General features: G+C 40.1%; 2 protein-coding genes across 2 annotated transcripts in view; one reads left to right on the top strand and one right to left on the bottom strand.

The window, feature by feature from the left end:
* Nucleotides 1-12,222, top strand: part of LOC147028896 (FYVE and coiled-coil domain-containing protein 1-like) — a 299,989-nt gene that overhangs the window by 260,905 nt on the left and 26,862 nt on the right. Inside the window, exon 15 of the mRNA XM_085879733.1 lies at nucleotides 10,944-11,048. Coding sequence (XP_085735859.1) covers nucleotides 10,944-11,048 — 105 coding nt within the window. The remainder of the gene's footprint in view (nucleotides 1-10,943; nucleotides 11,049-12,222) is intronic.
* LOC147028897 (C-X-C chemokine receptor type 4-like) lies at nucleotides 3,148-10,638 on the bottom strand. The gene is made up of 3 exons (XM_085879734.1): nucleotides 10,414-10,638; nucleotides 5,593-5,687; nucleotides 3,148-4,507 (listed from the first exon to the last, which is right to left on the bottom strand). The coding sequence occupies exons 2-3, from the start codon at nucleotides 5,593-5,595 to the stop codon at nucleotides 3,305-3,307; spliced, it is 1,206 nt and encodes a 401-aa protein (XP_085735860.1). The 5' UTR covers nucleotides 5,596-5,687; nucleotides 10,414-10,638; the 3' UTR covers nucleotides 3,148-3,304.

The following is a 12,222-nucleotide window of genomic DNA, read 5'->3' as shown; positions in this document are numbered from 1 at the left end:
TTTTCCTGGTTTTCATCAATGATCTCTGCGACTCCTGGAAAATCCTCTATCTCTTTGCTGATGACTCCACTCTCTGCCATACCATCTGTCATCCCTCAGACCGGCAGGCAGCAGCTTCTTCGCTCACTGCAGATCTGGGTAAAATCACAAACTGGTCCAACACGTGGAACATGTCTTTCAATCCTGACAAATCTCACACTCTCACTATGTCTCTCTGAAAGGACCATTTGGAACCCCCCCCCCCTTTATACTTTCTCAACAATCCTCTGGAAGAAGTCCTTTCTTTTAAGCTTCTGGGTCTCATGATCTGCCATTATCTTTCCTGGGAAAGCCACATTTCCAACCTGGCTTCCAAAGCCAGTCACCGACTTGGATTCCTCCGTCATGCAAAGTCATTCCTCAGCCCACCTGAGCTCCTGACCACATACAAAGCTTCCGTCCACAGACTGATGGAGTACTGCTCTCCCCTCTTGGCTGGTGCTCCTACCTGCCACCTTTCTCGGCTTTATGCTGTGGGTACTGACGTGGATTTTTTAAACCCACCTTGCTGTGATCGTTGTCCTCCTGAAGGATTCTAACTGGTCGATTGTGGAATCCTATTTAACTTCAGACAGAGTTTAACGTTTGTCCGATTTGATTATAAAACCCTACAAAAACCCTATCGACACTGATAAAACTGTTGTCCACACAAGTCCTTCCTTGTGAAACAATTTATTTCCTAATTATACACCATACACTTCTCACCTTTGTACAATGAACTTAAAAATCCCCATTTGATTGCAATATTATTTGGTTCTATTTCATTTATTCTTATTTTAGTTAACAGTTAGACCAACCCGATTCAATTCACTTCTACATTACATCAGAGAGTTTTATTCTAACTTGGTACTTGGTCAGTTCCAAGGAGTACGAGGCACTGAGAAACTATACTTCCTCACGTGCTCGTACTAAGAAAATGTGTCTTTCAAAACATTTTATACTTCCATGAGAGAGAGGTTGGGGGATATTCACCCAGACTGTAGACGTGTCTTTTAGACATAAAGCCACTTCGTACATTTTCTAAGCAAAGGTTCATTTATCAGCTCGGTCACTCTGCTCCAGAACAACACATTTCTTATTATTTAGGGCAAAAGTCTTTTGGCCAGAAATGACAGCCAATTCAATTTGCAGCATAGAAGTTACATTTCTGAAACTCCATTTGTTGCAATTTAAAATACATTAATATAAATTTTTCCCCCACAGTACCAAGGCATTTCGGATCATTGGCATCTCCCACGATGGGGCTGAGTCTTTGGGCCTCTCATTCTCTCACCACAGGCAGGTCGGTGGTCTTTCTGTCTTCTACCGTCTCCTCTCTGGTCTCGCCCCCCCCCCTGCTCTGTCTGTTGATTTCGCCCCACCATATTTCCACAGGGCGCTCAAGGTCCTCCAACAACCCCCTTCTGGTAAAACTACCAAAATCAAGGATCACTGGTCACCTTCACTCTTTCATTCCTCTTTTTTCATTCCTCTTTGGAATAAACTCCTTCACTCTGTTTAATCCCATTCTTCCCTCCAGGCCTTCAAAATAGCTTTTGACCACCACCTTTTATCATCCCCCATCCAAATCCTCGATCTTTTCTATCCCCGTTAATCCACCCCAAACCCACCTCCTTCAAATTCTCTGCTTTCCTTCCTGAAAGTCCCTGTAATGTCCATCTTGTATACCCCATGTTCCCTCACCATCCCTCTCCCTTCCACAGATCTCTTAATGTCTCTGTTCCCCACTGTTTTGTCCTTCCCACTCTGGCTGCTCTTGTCACATGCCCCCTTGCTGTGCGTTGTATGTTAGCACTCGAGCCTCGACAAGGTTTACAAAAAAAAAATTACCGACACTTGTCCAATTGAGTCAGTCCAACTATGTTATTTAAGTGATTGTTGTGCCCTTGGTCTTGGACATTGATTATTATTCGTTCTCCATCCCAGTTGAGCTGATCTCTTCTTAGTCATTCCAAAGAGCCTTCTTTGTCTATTCCCAGTCTGTCCAAATCATTTCTCTTTTTTTTTTAATACCTTCCTGCTCTTTTATTGTTTTCCCAGTGGTCAGTGAATATCTGTTGATATTTCGTTTTATATATTCGTTTTGTCTTTTTTTACCATTGTTGGGGATGTATTCGTTGTTGTTACGGTTTCTTGTGTGACATCTTCCATTCTCACCTGTTTATGGAATTGTTTTTCCAAGGTGGGTTAGGGATACCTTCTCTGGTGTTTTGCCTTCGTGTTTGTGAAAACTGCACCAGACTACCGAATCCAACTTGTAAGCATTTTCAGCCAATCCTATAGTTGTCAATCTATACACTTGGTTGAGCTCCATCAAGCCGCTACCTCCTCCTCCCCGTCTCGGTAGATGCATTCTCGGGATACATTGATTTTTGTAAAATATATATTTGAATGGTGAGGAGTTTCCTTGTTTTGATATCCAGTTTATTAATTTCTGATTGTGACCAGTTTATTATTCCGCATCTCTACTGGAACACTGGTATTGCGTGTTGGTTTATGGCTTTGATTTTGCTCCTTTGGAGAAAGGTATGTTTTCAAGAAATGTGCATGTGTGCATGCGTCCGTCTCGCTCTCGCTCTCACTCTCACTCTCACTCTCACTCACTCTCACCCTCTCTCTCTTTCTGTCTATCTCTGAATGTTTAGGTGATTTGCTATGGTGTTAATGCCGATTATTTAGGATCTTTTAATATTAGAAACCAGACGCTAGCTATAAATGTAGAATAAAGTAAAGTATGACAAAGGTGAACCAGAAAGAATGCAAGGTGAGTATGTCATTGAGAGAGATTGGCTGACAAAGTAGCTGTAAATATGGTGACATATGGTACTTTTTGTGTTCCCATGGATAATCATTTTGTGTGGCTTGCCAGTCGGGTTTAACGTGTCTCAACATCCGCCTTCATGGCATAGGTTGGCAGAGGGTGTGGGGTTTATGTGCAAAGGCAGTCACTGAGAATGGTAGGAAACACAGTGAAAATGAGACATAATAGTTTCCCCCTTCTGGTGATGAGTTGAATGAGGTGCAAGAGTCTTGGGAGAGGTGAAGGATTGGGATAGATGGGGGTGGGAAAGAGTCAACAAAAGCTACCCACACGGCTTTAAATTCAGAATATTAAGGTTTATTTCAGGGATGAGGGGGCTTGTAGTTGAAGGTATAGCTCATTTTGAACTGCGTCATCATGTAGTTGTTTGTTTACTTCCTATAATGTACAAATTACGTTATTGAAAACATTTATCAGAGTGAAATAATTACCGCAGGATTCAAATTAATTGCCTAATAAAGTCATAGTCTTTTCCACAGAATATGTGGAAGATGTAGAGTGGCTGGGATGAGTAGGAATCATTTTTGTTGTTTTCATCTGTTGCACTCTCTGTGACCTTCCTGAGCATATATTCTTCATCAGCTTGACGAAGCGTTTCCGAAACTCTGGCCTGACAAAGCCATAGAGTAACGGATTGAGGCAACAGTGCACAAAGCCCAGGACTTCAGTAATGGCCATTGCCACTTCCACTTTTTCTTCTTGGCCACAGGTTGTTGCATTTGAGGTCCTGAGCAGCCAGGTGTCTATAAGAAGGGTTACTTGATAAGGTGCCCAACAGATGAAGAAGGCCACCACGAGAAACACAGTGAGATACGTGACCTTGCACTGGTGGGAGCGGTCAGTGCTCGTACGATGCAGCACCTTGGCAAGTCCTCCATATGCGAGTACCATGGCTAGTAGTGGGCCTAAAAACCCTAGAATTGCTAGCTCAGTTCTAGTGACCCTCCGCCATGTTTCTGCAGAGTTTGTAGGGAATGCCAGCTCACACAATGTTTGGCTTTTGGCAGACATCGTATCGCGGAAGACTGCCTCTGGCAGTGCCAATATAAGTGCTGAAATCCATGATATCACCAAATGTAAGTTAGTACCTTGTGGTCTGCCTTGCTTGCCTTGTGCTGCCAGGGCTATTGATTGGTACCTGTGTAAGCTGAGGGAAGCAAGCAATAGAACACTAGCATATATGTGTACAGCATAGAAGTAACCAGCAGCCTTGCACATCAAGCGTCCAAACAGCCATTCCTCGTAGATCGAATAGACTGCCCAAAAAGGCAGAGAGAGGACCAGTAGCAGGTCCACCAGAGATAGGTGCAGGACGTAGTAATCTGCTGCCATGACTTTTCGTTGTCGTCGTCCTCTCTTTGTAAGTACCAGCAGAACCATACCATTGCCAATAGCCCCAATGAGTACCACAAGAAAGTATACAATCGGAACGAAGATTTGACTGTAGCTCTCTGGGAGACCAACATTGCAAGGTTTTGCAAAATCTATCACCGAATAATTGTACACCTGATTTAAGAAATATTCTGTGCTGTCATTGATTGGTAGGAATGCTTCGTCATTGCTGTACAGTTCTGGTGGCCATTCCAGGTTGTGTTGATCCAATGAATAGTAAAGTGAAGTTTCAGGTGGAATTCCACCGTAGTCATCCTGTGGAACAAAAGGATTCAATCACTATATGTTCGAGTTCATTTGAGTCATCATTAAGATTAGTAAAATCTTTTCGCAAGTGTTCCATCAAGTTGTTCATCCTGACCCAAATCCCATTTCTGCTTTTGGAATGCAATTTGTGTTTCTCATGATTGAATTATGTGGCTATCATCTGACATAGCCAATGCTGTCTGTGAGCAATTTGCAGAAGGAGACGTTGCATGTCCTCCAAATATGTGTGGCAATGGATTCACCAAAACAGTTGTATAATATCTCACAAGTATAATACCCAAGTCTTGGTGGCTTAATAGTTAAAATATCCCCTCTGAGTGTAGGAGGTCGGCAGTTCGAATCCCAGCTGAGTCGTACCAAAGACTTTAAAAAATGTTATGTGCTGCCTCCTTACTTGACGCTCAGCATTTACAAAGGATAGAGCACGGACAAACAACCATATGTTGGCAACCATTGCACAAGCTTTGATAGGCCGAATGGCGTCCTCCTGTGTTTATGTTCCCTTTGAGGGAACTCTGTTGAAGTTATCGGACCATTTCCTTCTTAACGTTATTAATTTTCCATTAGTAAATCTAATCATGGAGCAGATTCACCTTGGCACAATATCTGAAATTTGTCGTTCTTTATTCCTCCGAAAAATATGCCAACTTTGGTGCTTGCTTCACTAAATTAATGATTCATCTAATACTCTATGCCCATACCTCCCACTCTTGAAACGTGTACATTCAGATAGAAATTGCATTGTAACTTGCATAACATTTATGAAAATGCTTTAATTGTTGCATTTTTCGATGAAAATTGTCATATGTAGAAATTGAAGGATATGCATTATTTTTATCCTGAGAATATGCAATTCCACTCCCAATCTCCCCCCAGTACTGTTTTGGGTTGGCAAATATTAATGCTGTTTCAGAGTGCCAGAAATGAAAGAAGAAGAAACCTGGAAAACATTGAAAGAGGAAGTTTGTGGTGCCTTTTTCTCAATATGCAATCTTATCCCTCGTAAGTGATCAATGGCTTGATATTCGCTGGTACTTGTAACGTATCTCTCGGTACTTTTGATATAATCTTACCATGTCGAGAAATTCCTTGTGCACCCGAGTAGATGTGGATTAGCCAAGTTTCCAAATCGGAGATGATGTCAGGGTACGTCTGCTCAATCTGATTCCTGGGAAGGAGAGTAGGGATGATTAAAAAAATTTTTACTTTCTGTATGTTTTGTGTCCAGTTATGCAAAAGAAACTTCTTCAATTATCTATTTTCTTCTATATCCACATGTGTGACCAGCATTTGTTCATTTATCAGAAGAAGCTCAATTGTGGTGGGGGTGGTGTGGTGTGGTGGGACGTGGGGTTGGTGACAAGTTTCATATCAACATGTAATTCGATTTCTACTTGATAGTTTATTATAATATAAGGTCTGCTAATGCACGAAAGTAGTAACCTCAGTGAAAGGTTTCATCTTCAGGGTGAAGTTTGATTGTCATAAAAGAGGTGGTTCCACAGAATCACTGTGGTGGTGTTGCCAAGTCATAATTAACACGGGATCAAAACGTTTAAGTATGAGTCATTTTACAAAGCTTGCTGTTCGTCCACATTGAACACACGATGGAGCCATTAATGCTTGGATAATAACATCCATTTTAAACCGTTTGATAAAGTGTCAAACTGCTCAATATCATGCTGTGTTTTCAGAAAGAAGCATCTGTGTGTTTGTTTGTGTGGTTTTTTTTTATTATTATTATTATTATTACTTCTATGCACTTCTGACCTGCTAGACAGAAGGAGTTGAAAACTGGTGATTGATTGTACTCGGGGTGTGCATGGAAGGTTTTTATCCATTAAAAAAATATTCAGAGTACTGGGGGTTTTGGGTGGGGAGAGGACCCAATTATCTCTTTCTAAACGTGTATGACATCGTGCTGCTGCCAGTTAAAGGGGGCTGGGGGGAATTATGGAAATGAAATTCACCAATTCTGGATGAATTAACCCATCTGTAAGGATGGATTCTTCGCTAGTATCCTTAAAACCTCTGTGGGCACTTTCGAGATGTGGTTGGTGGGGGATTCACTTTTCTTCTCCCACCCCCTCCCCCCTCCCCCCATTATGCCCCACATTCTTTTTATTCCTCATTTCCATTGCATTTATTTCATTGTTATTACTGAGATTTTTTTCTCCAGGATGTGACATGATATTTAGACCTCAAGTGAGGAAGTTTGTGGCATTGTGTAAGACCAGCAGATCCGAAAAAAACACCAAACTGTGGTGGCAGCTGGAAATTCCTTGCCGGTAAAGTTTGATTCTGATCACATTTTCGATGGAAAGATGATCTGATTGGAAAATAATGTCGAATACCACAGGGAAGGAGGCAAAGGAGTATTCTACTAAGAAGAGAAGTTCATCCTGCTATTCTTCCTCTTCTATCACCCCTCCCTCACCCCTTTTGCAGTGCTGTAATTTTAATTTTTATGACATGATAAATTAATTAATAATGTCGCTAAATAATTTTTGACATTTACTGGAGGTTGTGGTTTTTTTATTTCTTACCTCTGCCACCGAAGGTGAAGGAGGTTATGTTTTCACCCCTTTCTGGCTGTTTGTTTGTTTGTTTGTTTGTTTGTTTGTTTGTATGTGTGCAGGATATCTCAAAAAGTTGTGGACGCTATCGGATGAAATTAATGTGGACAGGTTGGACGTGTGACACAAACTGATTAGATTTTGGTGAAATTCTGGATCCGGATCCGACTACTAGAATTTTTTTTAAAGTGATTCTTCACCATTGAGAGATGGGGCCCAAATGCGGAATATTGCGCAATATTTCAAAAATGTATTGGGCCCGATATGTTCTCGTGGATCAGGCGTTACGTGATGGAGGTATGCGCTCTACCGAGTACCCTTCCTAGATTTCAATATTTTTGTGGACAAAATCTATGCTCACAGAAATAGTGAGTTGATTGGGGACAAAATGGTAACGTCCAAACACGGGGAATAACAAGCAAGGAAATGAATGAACTGGAAAAAAAGGAAAGGAAGAAACACAAGGTTGGTTTATGTCGTGTTATTAATGATCATGGCAGTGTATGAGTGATGAAATACAAATAGAATGGTTGCTTGCTTGAATTCCTGGAAGGAAGTGTGCGATTGAACAGTCTCTGGAAGTCACTTCCACAAATGAGGGAAAAAGAAGAACAAGACAGTAGAGGGTCTTGGGCCTAGATTTTGTGTTTAAACGACTCGGTTATTGGAAAACGCGTGCATCCCGGAAAGCTTTGAGAGTCAGAGGGCTGAGCAGAGGGAGCAAAGTATTTGGTTTCATAATTCCAAGAAAAGCAATAAATAATATGTGAATAATTCAAATAAATATTAATCAAAAGTGCATTGCCAAAAACTTGTACATTGCCATCGCATCTGCCTCTTGGATTGATATGACGCTATCCTCCCTTCCCTTCATTTTATCAATTAAAATTTTCCCAATCCACCCTCTTGGATAAATAAAGAATGGGGTAAAGAGCGTTCCATGTGCAGGGCCATAGATTTTTTTTAATCCAAGTTGGATAATCTCTTAAGGCTGAAGGACCTTCCTACTCAAATGCACACACACACACACACACACACACACACACACACACACACACACACACACACACACACACACACACACACACACACACACACACACACATCTACCATCTCTGCCTCCGATCTATCATCTCTACCTCCGATCTATCATCTCTACCTCTATCTCCTTGTCCGTCAATCATGTTAAATTTGGACTTATCAGCATATTTTTGCATGTTCGACAAGGTCATTGAGAGACATGCAATGGATAAGTCAACAGATTCTAGTGGATTCGAACCTGGGATATCTGCATAAGGAACTAAGTGTCCAGATGGGAACAACAAACCTCTTTGTGATTTCACCTTAACCAGAAACAACTGGCAGTGAAGCATCAAACATCTTGATACTGTTAGAGTTTCCAATAAGCCATTTTTATAACATATCATTATGCTGATATTTTGATTGCACAAGCTGCTGTCAAGCTGTAAAAGCAGAAACTAACAGATTTTGTTGAACCACTACATTTGTTTGTTTATGTAGATTCTTTCTTTCTTGCTGAGGAAAACTTGTCGATGTAACAACTGAACAGAGGAAGCTGTGTTTTGTGGCACTCGGCGATTAACTGGTGAAATATGTTAATCCCTGCTGAGTTGACTTGGGTTTTCCTGTTGGCATTCCCATCTGAACCGATACATTATGCGAGGAACTTCGGTTCAAATCCCATTATCTTACATGTATTTGTCCATTGTCTGCTGAGGTCCTTATAATTGATGTAAAAGACACCGATAGCTGCTGAAGTCTTTGTCCTGCATGTGATTAATAAACATGCTCTTCCATGAACCTTAGACAAATATAAATAACAACACTTCACATATCTCTTATGATCCGCTTTGTGTTAAATAATTCCTCGATAATAAGGTTGGTTGAGTTGACATTTTGGACATATAACTACCATCGCATAGTGCAGTACAAGCTACTCCAAGTAATTTGCTTTCCCTTTACCGTTGAGTGTATAAGTTGAAAACCTGAGTGAAACCGAAGGAAGCCACATATTGTGCAAGTTTTTTCATCCTTTGTTTTCATTTGCTTTCGTTGAGGGTTAAAACCACTTCGGAATACTCATCAGGTCATGTATATATGTGAAAGTATATCTATGAATTCCAAAGTGGTCTTGATTTATTTTTTTGATACATCACGGATCAGAAATCCAAATTTCAGATCTATTACCAAAAGCCTGATTCCAATTTATCATTCGTCTTCCATTTGTCTGACAAAGCAAATGTCGAAACCACTTAGTTGCGACACGTCTCAGGATTAGGATTCGTTCTCGGAGCGGTATTGGCTCCATTGCTAAAATTTGCAAAAATATGTCTGCACCTTAAAAGTTTGTTCCCATCTGAATTCCTGGTCCATGATATGTGGTTGCTGAACCCAGGTTGAAATCCCATATACCATAGGTCCATTATCTACAAAAATCTCTTGATAGTTCGTGCAAAAGTACACTGATGTCTAGCATATGATTTATTTATAAGCTTCTCCATTGACGCTCACATCAATATAAAAACATATTGGTGAAAAGAAAAATGTGATCAACTTTATGATCTTTAACAGGTCATGTGACCTCTATTTGGTATCTTTGTTTTTTTTTTTGCCCAGTATGTGTCATGTTTTCACACATGCCTGATCAGCTGTTTCTTTACAACTCTTGATTGACGCCACTGTGACGCACACGCATTGCTGTCACAAACGCAGCGGCACTTTATTTTGTCACAAACATTTTTCTCGCTTAAATGTTGATCACAGCATTAATTTATCATTTCATGTACGGATCAGTTGAAGATCTCTCCTCAGACTTCTGATCAGATGTATAGTTTTCCACCAAATACATAAATAAATATTAATATGTATGTATATATATATATATATATATATATATATATATATATATATATATATATATATATATATATATATATATATACAGTATATGTAAATATAGATGTGTATATATGTATACAGTATATGTATATATCGATGTGTATATATATATATATATATATATATATATATATATATATATATATATATATATATATATATCAAGACAAAAAGTAATAAAATATATCATTGTCATTTGGCATCATCATAGTCAACAACATTATAATAATGAGTTCATGACTATGTGGTGGCCCAATTTCTGTGAGATGAAAGAAAAATGATAAAATTCATTTTCTTTGCATAGAATAATCAACTCAGCCATTCACTATTTGCGTTGAGTGATTTGTTTCAGCAGTAGCATGTAACACGGCACATTTAAAGAGTTTTATCAAAAGTTACCTGTAAGGCAGGTGTTGTGGAAAGTTCTCCTGGTGCTGTCCGTTCGCGTTTCCCACCGATGTTGCGTCACTTTGAGTGCCTGTTCTAAAGAGAGCACGAGATGGTCACACACAATACGTGATTCATTCGTCAAACTCAGCTGCTCTGTGCTGACCTGCACGGCAGCAGCTGCTGGCGGTTTTGGACGTGCAGACGAGGTTCGACACATTGTCAATGTTTGCTCCCTTTATGCAGACCTAGATCTGTGGGAAGTGTGGTTAAGTGAACCTCAAGACCTAATTTGGTGATGCAATGTTCTTGTGCCACAAATGTTCCGTTGTTTTTTTTCCCCCTCCTGTGGTGTAGTGGTGGAAGGGAGGTGGAACGGTGATCAAATTAGTTTGTGTTATCAGATTATTAATGACACTCAGTAAATCAACTTTAAGCTGTTATCTTGGTGTTAATATAATTTTAAAATTAACCATCTGATAAGTACTTATAAGAATGGTACATTTTTGTCTAAACATGCTTCTGTTATCCTTTTCCTACAGTTCGTTGCTCTCCAGTGAAGTGGAACACAAAAATCAGGAAGAGAATTTTCGATCCTCTTCCAGCTGGGATTCTGTGCTTGTCCTCCTTCAAGATTTTGACCCAGTGTGAGTGTGTTATAGGCCATGTTGATAATAGGCCAACTCCAGCTCTGCTTTATTTTGGAAGTACAAGGGGCCTTGGTAAAGTGTTATTCAAATGGTTTGTCTTGATAAGGCCACAAGTAATTTGATTTTGGAGTATGCAAAATAAGCTATAGAATGCTTACTTTTGGGTGGCTTATTTAAATTAAATAAAAATTCTCATCCTCTCTATTAACCTGATTTTTTTTCTCTTGTGAACAAACAAGTGTAAGCAAATGTATGGACGAATTACAGATGGCCTTACCTCTGTGTCGGTGCTTCAACATGCCTGCTTAATGGCACAGAGTTGTTTCATTTTGGTTTATGAGGCACACAGCATCCATCCGCTTCTATCAAAGCACACGGAATGCATTCTACAACAGACAAAGATCCCCTTTGCCTTCTTCATATCGCAACACTGTTACTGGTAGACAGAAGGATACAACGATAGCTTACAACAGAAGGAAATCATGAGCAACTTGAGCCTTAACTTGATGATCACCAACATCTCTTACCTTAAGTTGGCTGAACCTTCCCTTAAAATGAATTTCAAAACACATTTGGCATTTGTGAATTATGTCTACCCCTTATAATAGCATTCCTGCAACATCACCAGAAACATTTATCGATTGTATTTATCAGCTGATGACCCACATTGTCATAAAATATGGCATTCAATAGCACTGAGAATTTCTTCACTTTATGTATGTGTGTATATAATAATAACAAATGTCAGTGTGTGTCCGTCCGTCTGTCTGTCTTCTCCATAACTCCATAACCTTAAAAAAATAACAAATCCTCGATCTTTTCTACCCCCGTTAATCCACCCCAAACCCACCTCCTACAAATTCCCTGCTTTCCTTCCTGAAAGTCCCTGTAATGTCCATCTTGTATACCCCGTGTTCCCCGCACAATCCCTCTCCCTTCCACAGATCGAATGTCTTTGTTCCCCACTGTTTTGTCCTTCCCACTCCCACCCCTCTTGTCTCATGCCCCCCCCCCCTGCTGTGCATTGTATGTTAGCTCTCATACGAGCCTCGACAAGGTATACAAAAAAAAACATGAAACGTAGCGGCTCCAAACTCTGCATGTATACCAAGGAAAAATCCAAAGTGGTGCATGAATGAAAATTGGGTGTTTGGGTTAATTTAAACATCCC

Source organism: Eptatretus burgeri, chromosome 4, assembly GCF_056783735.1.
Source record: "Eptatretus burgeri isolate ZD-2024b chromosome 4, Ebu_testis_v1, whole genome shotgun sequence".
In the NCBI taxonomy this organism is placed as follows: Eukaryota; Metazoa; Chordata; class Myxini; order Myxiniformes; family Myxinidae; genus Eptatretus; species Eptatretus burgeri.
This window is presented reverse-complemented; position numbering and strand designations above follow the sequence as displayed.